This window comes from Sorex araneus, chromosome 2, assembly GCF_027595985.1.
Source record: "Sorex araneus isolate mSorAra2 chromosome 2, mSorAra2.pri, whole genome shotgun sequence".
In the NCBI taxonomy this organism is placed as follows: Eukaryota; Metazoa; Chordata; class Mammalia; order Eulipotyphla; family Soricidae; genus Sorex; species Sorex araneus.
In genome coordinates this window covers 246,110,377-246,130,685 of record NC_073303.1, presented here as the reverse complement: position 1 = coordinate 246,130,685, position 20,309 = coordinate 246,110,377, and the positions used below count along the sequence as shown (strand labels likewise).

General features: G+C 62.2%; 2 protein-coding genes across 2 annotated transcripts; one reads left to right on the top strand and one right to left on the bottom strand.

The window, feature by feature from the left end:
• Positions 1 to 6,378: 6,378 nt before the first annotated feature.
• Positions 6,379 to 17,405, top strand: MFSD12 (major facilitator superfamily domain containing 12). The gene is made up of 10 exons (XM_055127254.1): positions 6,379 to 6,733; positions 11,556 to 11,766; positions 12,573 to 12,711; positions 12,802 to 12,996; positions 13,116 to 13,208; positions 13,304 to 13,396; positions 14,270 to 14,440; positions 14,533 to 14,627; positions 15,167 to 15,297; positions 15,403 to 17,405. Exons 1-10 carry the CDS (start codon positions 6,469 to 6,471, stop codon positions 15,423 to 15,425), a joined length of 1,416 nt encoding a protein of 471 aa, XP_054983229.1. The 5' UTR covers positions 6,379 to 6,468; the 3' UTR covers positions 15,426 to 17,405.
• On the bottom strand, positions 15,633 to 16,566 carry TEKTIP1 (tektin bundle interacting protein 1). The gene is made up of 3 exons (XM_004615009.2): positions 16,263 to 16,566; positions 16,049 to 16,174; positions 15,633 to 15,805 (listed from the first exon to the last, which is right to left on the bottom strand). Exons 1-3 carry the CDS (start codon positions 16,564 to 16,566, stop codon positions 15,633 to 15,635), a joined length of 603 nt encoding a protein of 200 aa, XP_004615066.2.
• Positions 17,406 to 20,309: the final 2,904 nt, after the last annotated feature.

Below are 20,309 nucleotides of genomic sequence, written 5' to 3'. Positions count from 1 at the left end.
AATTAGTGCCTGGAGAGATCTCTGCAGCGAGCTGCTTGGTTCCAAGATTCTTTTGTGTGTCTCTGTCTCTCTTCTTTCCCCTCATTTCTTCCTCCCTTCCCCCCTTCCTTCTTCTTTCTTTCTTTCTTTCTTTCTTTCTTTCTTTCTTTCTTTCTTTCTTTCTTTCTTTCTTTCTTTCTTTTCTTCCTTCCTTCCTCTCTCCTTCCTACCTTCCAACTTCTCCTTTTTTTGAGGGGAAGGGACACACTCAGTGATGTTATGGCTTTCTCCTGGCTCTCTGTTCAGAAATCATTCCCAGCAGTGCTCAAAGGGACCCTACGTGGTGCCAGGGATTAAACCCAGATCATCTGCGTGCAAGGCCAGCACCCTACCTGTATTGCTCTGGCCTCATTTTCTCTTCTTGTCTTTTTTTTTCTTTTTTTAAATTTTTATTGAATCACCATGTGGAAAGTTACAAAGTTCTCAGGTTCATGTCTCAGTTATACAATATTCAAACACCCATCCATTCACTAGTGCCCATATTCCACCACCAAAATCCCCAGTATACCCCCCGCACCCGCCCCCCACCCCCAACTGTGTAACTGATAAATTTCACTTCATTTTATCTTTACCTTGATTACGTTCCATATTTTAACACAAAACTCACTATTGTTGTTGGAATTTCTCCCCAAGAAAGACAGCCCTACTACCAAGGAAGCATTTGATAATTAGTTTTCCATTAAAAGATTGTATGTTTTCAGTTTTTAGAAAAGGTCAGTGGCCACGCGGTTCGGAGTTGTCCCAGTCCCACATCCCCGAGCCGTGTTAGTTGCTGCTCAGTGTCGCCGGGGCTCCATCTGGAGAAGGTGTGCTGGCTGCACCTCCTCCATCTGGATCCCCGGTGTTGCTGGCCCGGACTTGGGTCCAGAGCATTCTCCGGCCGCATTGCTCACCAGAACGCCTGGCTTTTTCCTTCTCTTCTTGTCTTGAGGGGGCCCATCCAGAGGTTATGAGAGGCCCCTTCTGCTCTGTGGCCCCATCTGGGAACCAGGATCACACCCAGGCTTCCTGCACGCAAAGCCCATCCCCGTTCATCCAGCCCCTCCTCGTTCTGGGGCAGTCAGATCAGACTGTGATCAGGGCTGGAGCGATAGCACAGCAGGTTGGGTTTTGCCTTGCATGCAGCCGACCCGGGTTCGATTCCCAGCATCCCATACGGTCCCCCAAGCACCACCAGGAGTAATTCCTGAGTGCAGAGCCGGAGTAACCCGATGCATCGCTGGGTGTGACCCAAAAAGCAAAAAAAAAAAAAAAAAAATATCAGACTGTGATCAACTCTGTGGCCACTGGAAACCTGTGTGCTGAGAACAGCAGCCGGAGAGGGAAGTTCCTGCTTTCAAAACCTGTTTTCAGAAAGGTCAGCCCGGGGCAGATGCCGAAGGAAGCTCTGGAATGCTGACAGGTCCGGATTCCAGACAGCTCTGAGCTGCCTCTTCCATACCAGGTCCACAGCTCCAGCCCTTTCCCGGCTGGGGCAACCCCAACCAACGGCCTGTGGGGCACATCCTAGCCACAGCTCTTTGGTTTGATTGACGTAGAAATGGCCCTTTCCAAGATGTGGTCCCCTCCCCATCCCTGCCCCCAATAAACAAATAATTTTTTTTGCGGGGGGTCACACCCAGCGATGCTCAGGGGTTACTCCTGGCTCTGCACTCAGGATTTACTCTTGGCGGTGCTCAGGAGACCTTATAGGATGCTGGGAATCGAACCCGGATCGGCCACGTACAAGGCAAACGCCCTCCCCGCTGTGCTATTGCTCCAGCCCCACAAATAAAACTTTTTAGAATAATTTTTAAAATTAAAAAAATAATAATAAAATAAAAATGGGGCCAGAGAGCTAGGACAGGGGCTGGAGCAATAGTACAGTGAGTAGGGCGTTTGCCTTGCATGTGGCCAACTCTGGTTCTATTCCCAGCATCCCATATGGTCCCCTGAGCACCGCCAGGGTTAATTCCTGAGTGCAGAGCCAGAAGTGACCCCTGTGCATCGCCGGGTGTGACCCAAAAAGCAAAAAAAAAACCCAAAAAACAGAGAGCTAGGACAGTGGGGAGGGCACTTACTTGCCTTGCAAGGGCCCTAGCTGGGTTTTATGCTCGGTATCCCATAGGGTCCCTTTGAGCACTGCAGGTGTGCTATTCTGAGTGCAGAGGCAGGAGTAATCCCTGAGCATCGCGGGGTGTGGCCCAAAAAGAAAAAAAAATCAGATTTGAACACACAGGCCTCAAGCTCAGGCCTGGCATTGCCATAGACCCTGGTTTGTTCCGCTGAGCACCACCAGGGGGCAATCCTGAGCGCAAGGTCAGGAATAGCCCTGAAGCCCTGTCAGGAATGGCCTCAAAAACCAACTACCGGGGCTGGAGCGATAGCACAGCAGATAGGGCGCTTGCCTTGCACTCAGGCAACCTGGGTTCGATTCCCAGCATCCCATATGGTCCCCTGAGCACCGCCAGGAGTAATTCCTGAGTGCATGAGCCAGGAGTGACCCCTGTGCATCACCAGGTGTGACCCAAAAAGGAAAAAAAAAAATCAACAACCGGACTGGCATGATAGTACAGTGGGTAGGGCATTTGCCTTGCATGAGGCCAACCTGGGTTCTATCCCTGGCATCCTGTAAGGTCCCCCGTGCACTGCCAGGAGTGATTCCTGAGTGCAGAGCCAGGAGGAACCCCTGAGCATTGCCGGGTGTAACTCCAAAACCACCACCACCACCACCACCAACAAAAAGTTGTTCCGAACAACAGAAAAGCCCTAAGTTCCCTCCCCCTGCCCGCCTGTGGGTGCTGGGGCTCAGCCCTCACTGTGCTCCGAGCTGGGTCACGCCCCGAGACGCAGGGTGCGGTCCCCAGACTCCTGGCCTGCCCCGGGCCCTTGTGCTCCCTTCCACATCTCCACTGTGATTTGATTTAGTGTTTAGGTGGCCCCAGGAGGTGCCCCTAGGCTGCTCCTGGTTTAGTGCTCTGGGAATTGAGCCGGGGTTGACGGCCTACAAACATTTTTTTGGTTTGTGTGTGGGGGAGGGGGACTTACTCGAGCCTCTGCACTCAGGGATCACTCGGCAGGGTTCAGGGGTCCCTACTTGGAGTCGGGGATGGAACCTGGGTCGCCTGTGTGCCAGGCAAGAGCCCTCCACCCCGCACCCCCACACCCGTCCTATTGCTTCGGCTCTAAACCGGATTTCCTTTCTTTTCTTTTTTTTCAAATTTCCACTTTTTATTGTATCTATCACTTTATTTCTGTTTTTTATGGGGCGACACCTGGCAGCCCTCAGGGCTTACTCCTGGCTCTGTGCTCAGGCTCTCTGACACTTGGGGGCCCCTGTGGGGTGCTGGGAATTAACCTGCGGTTCAGGTGTACACGAGGCCGGCGTCCTTGCTGTGCTACTGCAGATCTATGATCGCTCTCGCATGTCATAGATCACTCGTGCAGACGGGAGGGGAGCACATGAGGAAGTAATGGCTGCAGGAAGGAGTGTGTGTGTGTGGTGGGGGAGAGGGTACCAGACCAGGAGCCCCCAGCCCTTTCCCCTGCTGCCCGGCTCCTGCAGGTTCTGGAGGTAACTCTGTAGCTCACGAGCAGCCAACCCCTGCTTCAGTTTGCCCCTCTGTGAAGTGGGTTAACAACCACCATCTTGGGGTCCAAGTACTAGTACAGCGGGAAGTGTGCTTTGCCTTGTACGCAGCCAACCAGAGTTTGATCCCCGGCATCCCATCGAGTCCCCCAGCACCACCAGGAGTGATTTCTGAGTAACCAGGAGTAACCTTGAGCACTGCTGGGTTTGACCCCAAAACAAAAGCAAACAAACCATAACACCCAAAAGGAGAGAGAGAATAACAGGGAATGTGCCTGCCACAGAGGCGGGGGTGGGGGACTTAGGGGGCATTGGGGGGGTGGCCGGGATACTGGGAACATTGGTGGTGAAGAATGGGCACTGGTGGAGGGATGGGTACTCGACCATTGTATGACTGAAATGTAATCACGAAAGTGTGTAAGTCTGTAATTGTAATTATATCTCACAGTGTGTCATTACAAAATTATTTAAGGGGGCTGGAGTAATAGCACAGCGGGTAGGGTGTTTGCCTTGCACACGGCCGACCTGGGTTCAATTCCCAGCATCCCATATGGTCCCCTGAGCACTGCCAGGAGTAATTCCTGAGTGCAGAGCCAGGAGTAACCCCTGTGCATCGCCAGGTGTGACCCAAAAAGCAAAATAAATAAATAAATAAATAATCATTAAAAAAAAAAAGCAAAGAATCACCTTCCCAGGGCCAGAGCCATAGCAAAGGGCTTAAGGCACTGACTTGCCTTGCCCGGAGCTGACCAGAGTTACCATCCAACCCAGATTCAATTCCTGACAGTGGGTGAGATCCCCTGAGCCTGCTGGGATTGATCCCTGAGCAGAGAGCCAGGAGCCAGCCCTGAGCACTGCCAGTGAGACCCACAAAAATAAAGCCCATCCCAACACTGCAGTTTCAGGGACTCTTGGAGAGACGGATAATGGCAGGGGTGAGTGGATCTGGCTGGGGGATTTGAGGTCATCTTGGGGGGTTTCAGGGGGAGGGGTCCTGTGTGAAGAGCCCCCCTAGGGCTGCCTCCAGAGTGCACCCTCATCTCTCAGGAAGGGAAACTGAGGCTTGTGGCTCTGACCTTCTCTGTACCCCTGGAGCCCTTCCTCCCTCCCCCCTTCCCTGACCACACCCCCAGCGTATTGGGTTTCGGATGGGGAGTGGGGCTCAGCGCCTTTGGCTGGCGTCAGGGCAGTGGGGGACGCTCTGGGGACAAGTATCCTCAGGTCCCTTGTGACTCTCCTCACCCCAGCTGGCTGCAGATCTGGGGGTGTCTCCGGCCTCACACCCCTTCTTCTTCTGGGTTGGGCTCGCTCTTGTCTTCCCCGCAAATCTAACTCCCTTTTTCATTTCTTTTTTTCTTTCTTTATTTAGTTTTGCGGCCACACCCTGCGATGCTCAGGGTTTACTCCCGTCTCTGTGCTCAGGAAGTAGCCCTGGCAGGACTCCGGGGACCCGATGGGATGCCGGGGGTCAGACCTAGGTCCTCTGTATGCAAGGCAAGTGCCCTCCCCACTGTACGATCTCTCCGACCCTCAGGAGTTCTCAGTCTGATTTCATCCCCCAGGGACCCCTGGACACTGAGCCAGAGGTAGCCCTGGAGTGTTTTCGGGTAGCCCCTAAATCACACACAGTGGGAACTGTCAGAAGGAGAGTTGGGGGGGTATTTGCCTTCCATGCGGCTGATCTGGATTAGAACCTTGGCACCCCAGAGGGTCCCTCAAGCCCTCCTGGAATGATCCAGAAGCAGCATAGAGCCAGGAGTAAACCCCGGGCACAGCAGGTGTGGCCCCAAACCCCAGCCAGAGCCAAGCCGGAAAGGGCTGGTCCTGGCAGCAGCTAGGAGTGGGGATTGGGGGCTCACACTCCATGGTGTTTTCTTTTTCTGGGGCGGGGGGCAACACCCAGCGGCGCGCAGGGCTGATTCCAGGCTCTGTGCTCAGGGATCACGGCGGGGTGCGGAGGGGGGACCCCTATGGGGTGCTGGGGAGCAAAGTTAGAGCCACTGCGTGCAAGGCCAGCTCCCGCCCTGCCCTGCTGTCCTATCGCTCGGGGCCCCTTGGAATGCGGTTTGTTACACACTATTTGGGGCGTTGGCGGCCAGGGGCCTGGACGGAGGTGGGGGAGAGGGAAGTTGACAGGGTCCGAGGGCGGCCTGAGTGTGCGCGGGGGCTGGGGAGGGGCTACAGCAGCGCCCGAGCCGCAGGCCCTGGATTCCCGCTGCGTCCCGGTGCCCCCAGTTTCCCCGCCCGGCCCCGCTGCCGACTGCTCCGGGCGAGCGAGCCCCGCCCCGCCCCTTGGGGCCGCCGCGGTGAGAGCACCCACGTGCGGCGGTTGGCACAGTCAACTCGTTAAACGCAGCCGGCGCGATGCTCAGGCTCATCCCATTATTATCCTCAATAGCGAATTAATTAGCACTAATGCGTCCTTTCCGTTTCCAGTGGGTGTCCCGAGGGCACGCAGTCGCGGACCCCCCGGGACTAGGACCCTCGCCCACACCTCCAGTTCGCTCCCCGCCCTCCCCTTTCCCCAGAAAACCGCGTTCAGCAGTGGAGGGTGCCCCAGGGGTTCCCCCCACGCCACCCCCAGGCACGCGCCCGCGGGGAATCCCCGCCAAGTCCAGCGGGTGCAAAGGGGCGCTAGGACCGCGCGGCGCCGTGGGGCCCGGGGGCGGAACCGGGCTCGGCCCTAGGCCACGCCTCTCGGCGGTGATTGATTGGAGCGAGAGTCGGCCGCGCGGTTCCGATTGGTGGCCGCGGCCGCCGCTCCCGGGGAGCTCCGCCCCCTGGCGGGCCGGCCGGGGCCCGAGGGCCGGGGCCGTGGACGCGGCTAGCAGCGGGGTGGCCGCGGCTCGCGCAGCGCCGCCATGGAGCCGGGCTCCCTGTCCCTGTGGGCGCGCCTGAGCTACGCCGTGGGCCACTTCCTCAACGACCTGTGCGCGTCCATGTGGTTCACGTACCTGCTGCTCTACCTGGACTCGGTGCGCGCCTACAGCTCGCGCGGCGCCGGGCTGCTGCTGCTGCTGGGCCAGGTGGCCGACGGCCTGTGCACGACCCTCGTGGGCTTCGAGGCTGACCGCGCCGCCGGCCGCTGCGCCCGCTACGGCCCGCGCAAGGCCTGGCACCTGGTCGGTAAGCGCCCGGCACTCGCCTCCCCGCTGCCCCTCCGGCCTCAGTCTACCCCTCCTGTCCAGCCCGGGAGCTCCTCCCTCGTGCCCCCGGACGCAGCCGCCTCCCTCGGATTGTCTCTCTGTGATCCGAGCCCCCCTCTCCTGTCCCCGGCTCCAGATTTCCCTGCCTGTCTGTCTGTCTGTCCGTCCTCTCTCCTGAGCCCCTTGCCCGGCTGCCGTCTGACTTGCAGTGCCTCCCCCATCTGACTGTGTGATTCCTCCCCAACCCCCCATTTCCCATGGCCTGATCTCAAGAGGCATCCGGGACGCCGTGGGGGTGTCCCTGCTCGCTGCCAGGCCCGGCTGTCCCAGCCCCGTCCGCTGGTCACCTGCCTGTTTGTCATCTGCCCGTTCGTCATCTGTCTGGTGGCACCCCAGGGCACCCTGGCCATCCCTGCCCCAGCTCTGGCGGCCTTGGGTACTCCCCCCCCATCAAGAGTTGGGCGGTAGAAGGCGGGAGCGACAGGACCGTGGGGAGGACACTTGCCTTGCACGTGGCCAGCCTGGGTTCCATCCCCAGCATCCCAGAGGCTCCCCTGAACACCGAACCCCGCCAGGCGTGGTCCCTGAGCTAGAGGCCACTGAGGGAACCCTGAGCACCGCCTGGGGTGCGTCCCCTCGAGAAAAGATGGATGCTGAGGATAGGAAGGGGAGGCCTCAGGGGTCGGCGGTCTGGGGGGGTCCCCTGGCCGAGGGCTACTGGTGTAGAGGGAAGGGGGCAGATCCCCGGGACTAGGACGCCCTGCCCAGTGCACCCCATGATAAGGTCTGCCTGGGGCCTGTCGCCCTCGGCCTCCGGCACTGGGCCCTGAGATAGCCCCGGGCCGCCGGGTCTGGGCTCTTGGCCGTCCTTGTCCTTGAGTTCTGAGTGGCCGGAGGCAGGAACTTTTCTGGAAACCGGAAGTCGGCTATCTCCCTGGCCTTTGGACAGTTGTGGGGGAACACGGATAGCACCCACCCCCGCAGGGGGCCCTGGGCAGAGCTGGGGGGCACTCAGAGACTGTTCTCTGTGTGTGGGGGGAGGGGCAGTGCAGCGGCTGCTCCTGGCCCTGTCCCAGGGTCGCTCCTGCCTGCACCCCGGCCTGTCCTGCACCTCCCGGGCCCTCAGATGCGCTCTTCCGAGGTGGGGCGGGGGGGGGGCTGAGGGTGAGACGTGGGGGGTTCTTTGGGGTGTGCTGGGGAGCGCCTATGCCCTCAAGGCAGATAGATAGGGGCCCTGAGTAGGTGGGGATTCTGGGGTTCCTGGGGCCCACGGTGAGATCATGAGTGGTAGTCCAGCAGGGAGTGCACTTGTCTTGCATGCAGCCAGCCTGGGTTCAATCCCCAGTACCCCAGAGGGTCCCCTGAAGCCGCCAGGGGTGATCCCTGCGCGAAGAGCCAGATGTCAGCCCTGGGCACTGCCGGCTATGGCTCCCTACCTCCCCCCAACTAACTAAATTTTTTTTTCTTTTTGGGTGACACCCGTCGATGCTCAGGGGTTACTCCTGGCGGTTGTTCGGGGGCACTTTATGGGATGTGGGGTGATTGAACCTGGGTCAGCTGTGTGCAAGGAAAACATCCTACCCGCTGTGCTATCGCTCCAGCCCCAACAAAAATATTCTGAGCCCTTTGAGGTGGACTTGGAGGCTCTAAACTGAAGGATTCTTTTTGTTTTCTGGCTGAGCGTTTGCCTTGCACGAGGACGACCCGGGTTCGATTCCTCCGCCCCTCTCAGAGAGCCGGGCAAGCTACTGAGAGTATCTCACCCGCACGGCAGAGCCTGGCAAGCTCCCCGTGGTGTATTGGATGTGCCAAAAACAGTAACAAGTCTCACCATGGAGACGTTACTGGTGCCCGCCCGAGCAAATCAATGAGCAACGGGAGGACAGTGATACAGTGACAGTGATGACAGTGGGTGATGCTCCGGGCTTCCTCCTGGCGCTGTGCTCAGGAATTATTCCTGGCGGTGCTCAGGGGACCCTATGAGATGCCGGGGAATAAAGCTGGGTGGGCCACATACAAGGTAAACACCCTTCCCGCTGTACTCGCGCTCTGACCCGGTTTATTAGTTTGTATCTCGCTCGGACCACAGGGAGACCAGACAGGGAGGGTGCTTGTGTCACATGTGGCCCAGCCAGGTTTCATCCCCAGCACCCCACAGGGTCCCCAGAGCCCAGCCAGGACCCTGAGCACAGAGCCCGGAGTCAGCCCTGCTCATTGCTGGGTATGATCTCACACTCCCAATTCCCCCCACCCCGGGGATTAGAGACAAATGACATTGTGCCCTTTCCCCACCTGGGGGCTGGGGAGACGGTGAGGAGAGGGTGTCTGGGTGGGGTGGCCCCTCGTGGTGTCTGCGTGTCTGATCAGGTGACTGGGGCCACTTGATCCAACAAGTGCCTACTTCTCCTTCCGCTCCTGGCTCTGCAGGTGACGGGGCAGATACGATTTTTTCTTCTTCTCACATCTTTGAGATTCCCCCCGGTTCCCAGAGCGGACCCCTAGAGCCAGAGATTAAAACACTCACCTATGGGAATTGGCACAGGTCAGGGAGCTTCCTAAGGAAACAGCGGTGCCCTGGAGGAAGGGACATTCGCTCTGAGGTTTGGAAGGGTGAATAGGAGTGTGTCTGTGCTGCTGGACATTCCAGGGTTCTGAAGCAGTGACAGGGTCTGGAAGCTTCTTTGTTTTTGGGTCACACCCAGCGAGGGTCAGGGGTTGCTCCTGGCGGTGCTCGGGGGATCATACGGGCAGCCAGGGATCGAACCCGGCAGATGCCCTCCCTAGCTGTACTATCACTTCGGGCCCTGAGCGCTTCTTAGCAGTAGCAGCTCTGGATCTCCTGCATCCACTTAATTCTTCCTGCGAGGAAGAATTAGTGAGAAATGAGAAATGTTTTTCTCATGTCCCTTTTTGCGAACTGAGGCCCAGAGCGGCGAGACTCAGCCTTGACCAAGGGCCCCGGGCGGGGGAGGCCCGGCCCGAGCAGCAGCTGACCCGCCCTGGGCAAATGGCCGCCCACAGTCTGGCCAGGGCCTCACAGTCTTCTGACCAGAGTCTAGAGGTCAGGCCTGACCCTTAGTGGTAGCCCCACAGCTGACCAGGAGGACTTGCACCCGGGCCTGACCCGGGACTCGACAGAGCTAGTGGGCGCTGGTTCTATTTCCCAATCCCAGGGAGGGGGGGTGGGCTGGGGGGTGAGGTCACTGTTGGAGCTGAGCAGGAGGAAGTCCAGGGCTGGACACGGACACGTGCAAGACGGGAGTGGGCGGGCTCAAGATGGGATGCGTCACTGGGTCCACAGCGCCGGTCTGAGGACAGATGTCCGAGCGGGGGTGCGGGGCGACCCCCAGCAGTGCTCAGGGCTGACTCAGGACTCTGCGCCCAGGGGTCACTTCTGATGGGACTCCGGAGACCCTCTGGGGTGCCGGCCACCGAACCCAGCCCCCCGCATGCCAGGCCAGCGTCCTCCTCACCCTGGCTTGTGGCATGATCATTTTATTTTTAATTCACGTTTTAATTTTTTATTCATTCATTTTGGGGGCTACACCTGGCGATACACAGGGGTCGCTCCTGGCTCTGTGCTCAGGAACCACTCCTGGCAGTGCTCAGGGAACCCTGTGGGATGCTGGGAACCGAACCCAGGTCGGCCGTGTGCGAGGCAGATGCCCTCCCTGCTGAACTTAACTCCGGCCCCAGGCTCACTTTTATTAAAAGCGACGTGTTGGCACCTGGGCGGGTGCCAGGGACCCAGAGGTGACTTGAGATGCTGTCCTTTGCCCCCCCCTCAGCCCCAGCCCGTTGGGGGATGGGTAGGCAGGCAGGACTCAGCAGGCCGACCGGAGAATTCCTGGTTCACTCGGCAGAGTAGTAGTAGAGAAAACCGGGTCCAGGGGCCTGGGAGGAGTGGCTGTTAGCTGGACTTGTCCTGGAGGGCTTCTTGGAGGTGGCAGCATGTCAGCTGATTTTCATTCAGGGGCCACTTCCAGTGGTGCTCAGCACCTACTCCTAGCCCAGTGCTCAGGGGTCCCTTCCAGAAGTGCTACGGGGTCGAACCCAGGACAGCCTCATGCAGAGCCAGCCCTGGCCCTCAGGGCCTTCCCCCTGGGTGGGGGAGGATGGTCCAGGCGAGGTCTAGCCCAAGCCTGCGCCTGGGGCTGGCTGAGACTTGGCTAAGGGACAGGAGCGAGGGACCCTGCGGGGCAGGGTGGGAGGGAGCTGGCCTGGGGGCGCAGGGACAGTGCTTTGCCCAGCGAGAGGCCCGCTCTGGGCTATGGCGAGGGAACAGCGCCCAGGAATGTAGGTTCCAGCGGGGTCCTGACTCCTGGGCCCCACATGGGAGGGGGCGGTGACCCCCATCCTGGGCAGGCAGGGCCCCTGGGGCTCGCCTGTGCAGGACGTACCTCCTGGAAGGACCCCCGCCACTGTGACAGTCTTGACCCTGAGGGCCTTACTTTGGGGCCACACGGCGGGGGGGGGGGCTCAGGAATTACTCCTGGCTCTGTGCTCAGGACCCCATGGGGTGCCGGGGATCAAACCTGGCTTGACTGCATGCAAGGCGAGCCCCCCACTCCCCACCGGGCCTATTCTTGTCCATCGTCAGCCGATCCTGTGCCTCAGTTTCCCCATCAATCCAGGCGGGTAGAGGCCTGGCCTGTCTCTGGTAGTCTCAGACAACCACCACCCACTCTGCTCTCTGCCTCAGTTTCTCCGCTTGGTCTGATGTGTGGGTCCCCGCCCTGCCTCCGGAAGTCTGGCCTGCGAGGGCCGGACCCTGGGCGTGGCGTGACCCCGGCCAACGGCAGGCACGGTCTGCGTCCTGCTGTCCTTCCCCTTCATCTTTAGCCCCTGCCTGGGCTGCGGTCCCGCCACGCCCGAGTGGGCCGCGCTGTTCTACTACGGCCCCTTCATCGTCATCTTCCAGTTTGGCTGGGCCGCCACGCAGATCGCACACCTGAGCCTCATTCCCGAGCTGGTCACCAGTGACCATGAGAAGGTGGAGCTGACGGCCCTCAGGTATGGGGCGTGGCCGAAAGGGGGCGTGGCCGGAGAGGGGTGGGGCTTATGATGGGGCTGGCAGCGATGAAAGGGCGGGGCTTGGAAATGGGCGGGTCGGGTAGGGGAAAGGGGTGGGACTTAGGAAGGGGCCGGGTGAGGAGGGCGGGGTTGAGAAAGACAGGGCTGGGGGACCAACAGTTGTAATTCCTGGGTGCAGAGCCAGAAGTAGGCCCTAGGCACCGCTGAATGTGCTCCCCCCTGCAAGAAAACCAAAACGCTGAACAGGAGGGAGGGAGGTACAGGAAGGAGCACTCAGGAAGAGGGGAGTGCAGAGAAGGACTGTGCTTTAACTCAGAAGAGCACCCTCCTCGCCCTCCATCCTGGCCTCCCCCACACCTGGTTCAGTTCCCCATTCCGGGGAAACAGGCGTAACCGCAGGCAGCTGTTTCCCAATGCTCGAAGGCGCCCTGGGGCTGAGGGGCGGGGGGGGGGGTGCGGCCCTGCTCTGAACCTCTACTTATGTGCACCCCTTCTACTTTGACCTCTGGGCGCAGGGGGTGGGATCACTTTCCCATTTCCAGAAAGGGAAACTGAGTCAGGGGAGGTTCAGTGCCTCCTGCCTGGCACATGCGCAGCCAAAGCCCCTGATGTGGGGGTGCTGCAGAGGGGTCCCCATGGCTGAGCACTGCTGGCCCTCTTGTACCCCGGCATTAGCCCTCTGACTTTGCGGGTGCATGTCGTCGGACTCTGCAGCGTGCGTGCGTGCAGGTGGTGATCCCAGGGGCTGCGGCAGCTCAGCCTGTTGGGTCCCCCCCACCCTGTAGATATGCCTTCACCGTGGTGGCCAATATCACCGTCTACGCCACCCAGTGGCTGCTGCTGCACTTCCAGGGCCCCGTGCCCTCGGGTGCTGCCCCTGACGCCAGTGACCAACTGGGGCCCCAGGACGCACCTGCCTTCCGGGTAAGAGCCAGCCGGGATTCCCTGGGGGCAGCAGGTGGGTGTTTCGGGCACTGTGCTCAGGTGTCCGCTGAGCTCCCCTCCGCCCCCTAGAACCTGTCCCTGCTGGTGGTGGGCGTGGGCGCCGTCTTCTCTCTGCTCTTCCACCTGGGGACCCGCGAGGGCCGCCGGCCGCCCCCCGACGCCGTGCCGGAGGAGCCGGGGGAGCACAGTCCGCTGCTGGCGCCCACCCAAGCCCGCCCGCTGATGCTGTGGAAACACTGGCTGCGGGAGCCGGCCTTTTACCAGGTGCGGTGGGGACCCCGGCCCGGGCCCCAGGACTGGGGGGTGGGCGTGGGGGCTGCAGTCGGGGCCCAGCGCGGCGTGCCCCCTGCTGGCAGCTCGGTGACGGTGCCTGTCACCCCCAGGTGAGTTTCCTGTACATGAACACTAGGCTGGTGGTCAACCTGTCGCAGATCTATCTGGGTCTCTACCTCACCTACACCCTCAACCTGCCCAAGGTGAGTGGGCGTGGGCCGGGGACGCGGGTTGGCGGCTGCGGCGGGTCCCCCCCCTCGTGATGCCCGCACGCCCCCACTTGCTCTGCCCCCCACAGAAGTTCACCGCCACCATCCCACTGGTGATGTACCTCAGCGGCTTCTTCTCCTCCTTCCTCATGAAGCCTGTCAACAAGCATATGGGGAGGAATGTGAGTAGGTGCCGTGCTGGCGCTGGGGACCCCCTGCACCCACATGCAGCCAGGTCGGGGGAATCCTACTGCCTTGGGCGCCCTGGGCTGCAGAGTTCTAGAACCATCCATAGGAAAGTGGGGAGGGGGCTGCCGAGTGCTGGAGACCCGGTCCACTGGAGCTAGGGGCCTGGTCAGTGTGGGGATTTCTTCCATTTGGGGCTCACTCTGGAGGGGGATGTCTGGGAGGGGTGCTGGATTGAACCCAGAACAGGCCCTACAGCCTTGGTCTTGGACTTCATGCCAATTTGCATTTTCAAGTAAATAGCCTGTAAAGAGCCTCCACTTGTGGCCCTGGGCAACTGTGGAGCTCTAATCTCAGAACCCTGGAGGGTGCCCTGCTGGAGGCTACTGTCAAGGGCCTGTCCCACCCTTCCAGGCCAGGTCCCCCAGGACCCTTTCCTCCCAGTCCCCTCCTCCAGCAAAGCCCCGCCCCCTTGACAAAGCTCCGCCTCCACCACAGCCCCTTCTTCGCCCAAGCCCCGCCTCTCGATCCAGGCCCGCTCCACAAAGGCCCCGCCTCCTACAAAACACACCTCCACCACAGGCCCCTCCTTCACCCAAGCCCCGCCTCTCCATCCAGGCCCCGCCTCTTACAAACCACGCCTCCATCACAGGCCCGCCCCTCCCCAAGCCCCGCCTCCCCATCCAGGTCCCGCCTCCCACCAAGGCCCCGACTTCCTCCACCACAGGCCCCGCCCTTCTCCCAAGCCCCGCCCCAAGGCTATGAACCACGCCTCCACCACAGGCCCCGCCCCTCTCCCCAAGCCCCGCCTCCCGTCCCATGCTAGACCTCTGCCCTGGGCTGGCTGCGCTGACCTGTCCCTCCCGCAGCTGACCTACTTCATCGGCCTGCTGCTGGTCCTGACCTTCGCCTCCTGGGTGGCGCTGGCTGACGTGCAGGGCGTGGCTGTGTACGCCGTGGCCGTGCTGCTGGGCTCGGGCTGCGCCACCATCCTCATCACCTCGCTGGCCATGACTGCCGACCTCATCGGCCCGCACACGGTGAGGGTTGGGCGGGGCCGGGGGACCGGGGCTCGGGGAGCCGGGCGGGCCCCGGGTGCTGACCCCCCTGCCCCGCGACGCCTCCCGTGCAGCACAGTGGGGCCTTCGTGTACGGCGCCATGAGCTTCTCGGATAAGGTGGCCAACGGGTTGGCGGTCATGGTCATCCAGAGCCTGCAGCCGTGCGCGTGAGTGCCCCTGCCTCCCCGCCCTCCCGCGCGTGACCCCGGGGGCACAGCCCAGGCCTGGCCAGATCTGGCAGGGAAGAACAGGGTCTGGGGGGGCAAAGCCAGCCTGGCCTGAGTACCAGGGCGACTGCAGCCCCATAAGAATTGTACTAATGAACGAACGAGTAAGTCCAGGCCAGTGGCAAGGGGTGTGCTGGAGACGGCTTGGGGGCCTGATGGGGGCAGGTCATCAATGAGGGCTTCCTGGAGGAAGTAATGTTGAGCAGCGACTTGGAGGCAAATGGGCATAGCCATGTGTATGTGTATGTGTATGTGCAAGGGCCCTGGGGCAGGCTGGCCTGGTATGAGGAAGGAGCAGCAGAGTAAGGGGGAGGGGAAGAGGGAAGGGGAAAGGGCTGGTGTTATGGCCTTCAGGGCTGAGGGCGCCTGATCCCAGGCCCTTGTGGATGGGGGGGGACAGTTCTGGGGGGGAGGTCTGATGGCCATCAGAGAGGGTGGTGGGCAGGCACTGGCCCTGCCTCATGGCGTGCTGTCCCCAGGTCGGAGCTGCGCTGCCGGGCCTTTGGCCCCTTCTACCACTGGGCGATGGTGTCGGTGACTGGGGGCGTGGGCGTGGTGGCCACGCTGGCCCTCTGCAGCCTGCTCATCTGGCCCATCCGCCTGCACAGCTGTGAGTGTGGGCCGCGCCCTGCCCCTGCGGCCCAAGGCTGGGGCGGGGGGTGGGGGCGGGTGGGCGGGGGGCTGCCGCACTGACCTCACCTTCCTTCTCCCACAGGGGAAGCTGCTGCCCAGTCCTGACCCCGCGGACACCCACCCTGCCCGGCCCCCTGGCGCCCAGGGGTGCCCCACTACCAGCCCTGACCTGGGGGTGGCCTCGTCTCCGGCCCCTGGCGACCAGGAGGGCCCCCCCCTCCGCTCACGGCCCGGTGGTCACTGAGCTGTAGGACTCTGGGGGGCGCGCGGGGGCGCGAATGAACTGCCGAGGGGCCGGGGCGGGCGCCTTTATCAGCGGGTGGGAGTGTGGGCGGGGGGCGCCAGGCGCCCGGTGGCTGGGCAGTAGGGGCGCAGGTTCCAGTGCCGGAAGTCCTGCAGGGTGTAGGGGGGCCGCTGGGGCGCCGAGAGCTGGGGCACGTGCCCCGCCGGCCGCAGGTCCACCCCGAACCGGTTCCTGTCGACCACTGTGGGGCAGGGGTGTGGCGGGGTGGGGTGTCAGCTCGGCCCGCCCCCGCCCCCTGCCTGGTGCAGGCACCCCCAGCCTTGCCTCCCACCCCCTTCACCCAACTTTGTTTTCCTTTTTTGCGCCACACCCGGCCGTGCACAGGGGGTTACTCCCGGCAGTGCTTGGGGGACCCTGCGGGATGCTGGGGGTCGAACCCGGGCCGGCCGCGTGCAAGGCAAGCGCCCCCCCCCCCCCCACTCACCGAACTCTTTGCCGCGCAGGGGCCGGTCCCTCCAGAGCACGCTGCTCCACTGCGTGTTGGGGTCCCGGTACTTGGACGGCAGCACCGGGTCGTACCAGGCCGTCTCGCGCAGGCGCTGGGTGTAGGCTGCGGGAGGCCAGGCGGGGTCCGGCGGGGCAGGGGCAGCGCCCAGGGCGGCCCCCCCCACCCTCCCCGGGCGGGCGCGGGCGCTCACCGGCGGGCATGCCCCGTTCCTGGTGCCGGTGGCAGCCGTGCCAGTGGCTGTGCGCCTGGCGGTAGATCTGGTGCAGGCAGCGCGGGAAGGTGAACCAGGCCTCGCGCGCGTCCGTGTTGGTCAGGCCCGTGTACCAGGCCTGCGGCGCCGCGTCCCTGCCCATGGGCGTGAGCTTCCAGCGCGTGGCCTGGCAGATGGCGGGCATCCAGCGCGGCCCCTCCACCGACAGATAGTCGTCGCTGCGGGCAGGCGGGCAGGGCTCAGCTCGGACCCGCAGCCAGAGCCCTGCAGCGCCGGCCCCCATGGGGCTCCCCTGGTTTGTTTTTTATTTTTGCTTTTTGGGTCACACCCGGCGATGCACAGGGGTCACTCCTGGCTCTGCACTCAGGAATCACTCCTGGCAGTGCTCAGGGGACCCTATGAGATGCTGGGAATCGAACCCGGGTCGGCTGCGTGCAAGGCAGAGGCCCTCCCCACTGTGCTATCCCTCCGGCCCCGCCCCTGTTTTTTTTTGTTTGTTTTGTTTTGGGCCCACACCCGCCAGTGCTCAGGGCTGACTCCTGGCTCTGTGCTCAGGAAGCACTTATGGTGGGGCTCAGGGGGCCCCGGGGTGGGGGGGCCGGGGATCGAGCCTGGCTCGGCTGCGGGTAAGGCCGGCGCCCTGCCCACTGCTTGGTCCCCCTGAGCCCCTTGGGACGCGGGGGTGCAGTCGCCCTCTACCTTTCCACAGCCTGACCTCTGACCCAGGCGGCCCCAGGACCGACCTCCACTGGAGGTGCAGGCTGAGTGGCCAGGGCTGCAGGCGGGGGCCCAGGGTGAGCATGTGGGGGGCAGCGGGGGGCCAGGCCCCCGGTTCCCTCAGGACGGGGGTGGTAGAGGCTGCCGGGAGACCAGCAGGAACCTTCCAGAATGCCTGGCTCAGAGCTCTCCCAGCTGCTCCCCCTGGGGTGTGTGTGTGGGGGGGTATCCAAATCTGGCTGGACCCCACCCCCGCTCCCCACCCCGTCTCCCTACACCCCTCCCCGTGCACCCAGCCCTGGCGGGAACTCTGCCCGGGGAGGCCCCAGTGTCCCCTGAAACCCACCTGCCTGGCTCTTTGTGGAAATAAATGAGCCAGCTAAGACCTAAGCTGGCGACTTCGGACCCCTTGGCTTCTGCTTTGTGGGGGATGGGCGTCCCCAGGGGACCCCTTGGAGAGGGCCCGGGAGGGGAGGCCCGGGATCGGGGGCGTGTGCCAGACCGGCCCAGGGGGACCAGCCCGCAGAGGGGACGGCCAGGCCCCACGTGGCCAGCAGCACACAGGTGCCCTGAGCTGTGTGTCGGGTGTGAGAGTGTGCCGTGTCAGATGTGTCAGTGTGTGTGTATTGTGTGTGCTGTATGCTGTGCCGAGTGTGTGTGTGTGCATGTTGTGTCGGGTGTGTGCTGAATGTGTTGTGTGCTCTGTGCTGTGTGTGTTGTGTTGCTGTGTTGCTGTGTGTGCTTCTCTGCCCTCCCAGCCCTGCCCGTGGCCCCTGCAGCCCGGGGGGGTCACCCCCATCCTCAGAAGCAGCCCAGGGGCAGCTGGGCGCAGGGCTCACCTGTTGAGAGGGGGCGGGCTGTCCACTTCGAGGGTGCCCAGGGGCACGAAGGGCCGGGCAGCCTTGCTGGGGCGCTGCATGGTGCCAGTGGGGGCCTGGCGTGGGTGGCCTGGCCACTGTTGACAGGACAAAGGCCCAGTGTCCCGGCAACAGGGTTCCAGGCCCCGGGCTTCCGCCTCCCTGCAGTGGGGACCGGGACACAGCACCCCTGCCCTTGGGCCCCCAAGGTGCAGCCCCGCCCCTGTGGGAACTACCCAGAGCAGACCCTGGGACAGGAGGTGCTGGGCACCCGTTGTCCCCGCACACGCCCGCCCCTACCCGCAGGGCCCGGTGCTTCCTGAGCTCCCTTCCCTCATGTCTTGTGAAAGTTTGTTCAACAGAAACTGTTTTGTTCAATACCAAGAAGCAAAACTGCAGGAGTGGAGCACTCGGGTCCGATCCCGGCCCCCCAGAGGGCTCCCCGACACCCCCAGGAGTGAGTCCTGAGTGCAGAACCTGAGAACTGTTGGGGTTCTGCCAAACAATAAAAAGGCCACACAGGAGAGTCGGGCTGGGCCGAGCCGGGTGCGAGCACAGCGGAGAGACAGGCCAGGCAGGGCTGCGCAGGCGCTGACGGTCCCCACAGCCCCCACCCCACAGCCCACCCCCTGCAGGCCTGTCCCGCCCACCAGGACCGCGCCAGCCCGGGCCTGGTCTGCGGCACCGGCACTCAGAGGAGAAGGCCGGGCCGGGCCCCCAACTCCCTTCCCGGCTCCCCCCCCCCCCGGGGCTCCTGCAGCTTCACCTCGGCCCTTCATCAAACCCACCATGGCACGGGGCCCTCGGACACGCTCACTCGGGCCTAGGACCCCGGGGGGGGCACCTGGGAGGCCACTGGGCAGGGCCCCCCATACCCAGGTCCTCCCCCAACAGGGGGCCCTCTGCCCTCGCACGGAGCCCTGCTGCCGCTCCCCCCAAGGAGCAGACACAGGCGGACAGCTGTCCCGTGGCCCCACGGCGGAGACGCGAGGCGGCCGGCTCCGGTAGGGGGTGGGCAGGGGGCAGCCCCTCCCCCCCGCGGGACCCCCACACAAGAGACTCAAACAAAGGACACGACGGCCTGGGCACACTGGGCCCCTCGGGCCGCCGGGAGGACAGAGGACTCGGCTCACAGATACATATGTACACATGCACGCGCCCGGGGCCAGGGGCCGTGCCGCCGGCCACAGGGCGGAGGGTCGGGACCGGCCGCAGGGAGCCCAGGAGCACCGCGGGATGCTCACCCAGCGATGCTCAGAGCTGAGTCCTGGCTCTGCATTCAGGAATCTCTCCTGGCGGTGCTCAGGAGACCATATGGGATGCTGGGGATCGAACCCGGGTCGCTCGCATGCAAGGCAAACGCCTTACCCGCTGTGCTGTCGCTCTGGCCACCCCATCCTTTGGCGCGAAGAAAAGGGATGGTGGAAATCTCAAGCTTGGGGAAGTCGGGCGGCGGAGTTCCGCCGAATCGCCACGAGACGGCGCTGTGGAGCGTTTCTCTTGTTTCCCAGGACTTTTCTCTAAAAATTCCCTCCCCGGGGTTTGCTTCATTGTTAAGTGTGGGGTCATTAAGGATCACGCAGCTTAAGCCGGTGCAGCGGTAGCTGAGCCGTTAGGACCCTTGCCTTTGCCTTCACAGGACCATCATCCATCTGTTGGCTCTCCATATGGTGCCCCAGTCGTGCCCGTGGGGTTTCTGAGTGCAGAGACAGGAGTGTCCCCTGAGCATCTCTGGGTGTGGCCCCAACCACAAACAAACAAAAAATAAAAATAAAGCAGCCTCAGGCACTTGATGGCGAATACCATCAGCCGACTTTGGGGATTCTGAGTTGGATCTTCTTCTATGTCCCCCTCCTCCTTTTAGAAAACAGTTTGGGGCACCCTCAGAATGTGGGGCATTGGGGTGTGGGTTGCCCATAGCAGGAAACATTTGTAAATGGCTCGTTCATGACATAGCAAAGTGGGTTCAGAAGTTTTCTTGCTCAGAGCGAAGAGAACAGAAAAGAAAAGAAAATGAGCCTTGCTCGTTTCAGAGCGGGATCAAACCCCTGCACCCTTCGTTGCCCAGAGAGCAAGCGCTGGAGCAACCCACCGGAACCCCGAGAAGATTCAGCGCTGTCCCCCACAAGATCGGAAGGCGGGAATCGAACGCTGGTCACCCGCGTGAAAGACATGCACCTGTAAGGCTCTCCTACCACTGCACCTTCGAAGCTTCGTGCTCGATCCTTAATGACCCCACACTTAACACTGAAGCAAACCCAAGGGTGGAAAATTCTTAGAGAAACGGGCCTGGGGAGGGACGGAAACGCCTATTGCGCCATCTCGTGGTGATTGGGTAGAACTACCGCGGTCCGAATTTTCCCACTTTTAAGATTTTCAGCTCTTCTCTTTGCTTCAATGCTCAGTACGGGGTCATTAAGGATCCACTCGCAGCCTGGGCCGCTGTCATGGG

Coding starts and splice junctions, on each gene's coding strand:
- MFSD12 (XM_055127254.1), top strand. CDS start 6,469: ATGGAGCCGGGCTCCCTGTCCCTGTGGGCGCGCCTGAGCTACGCCGTG. Junction 12,997..13,115: donor GGGAGCCGGCCTTTTACCAG/GTGCGGTGGGGA, acceptor TGTCACCCCCAG/GTGAGTTTCCTGTACATGAA. Junction 13,397..14,269: donor ACAAGCATATGGGGAGGAAT/GTGAGTAGGTGC, acceptor TCCCTCCCGCAG/CTGACCTACTTCATCGGCCT.
- TEKTIP1 (XM_004615009.2), bottom strand. CDS start 16,566: ATGGGGGCCGGCGCTGCAGGGCTCTGGCTGCGGGTCCGAGCTGAGCCC. Junction 16,175..16,262: donor GGAACGGGGCATGCCCGCCG/GTGAGCGCCCGC, acceptor GGCCTCCCGCAG/CCTACACCCAGCGCCTGCGC. Junction 15,806..16,048: donor CCTGCGCGGCAAAGAGTTCG/GTGAGTGGGGGG, acceptor CCTGCCCCACAG/TGGTCGACAGGAACCGGTTC.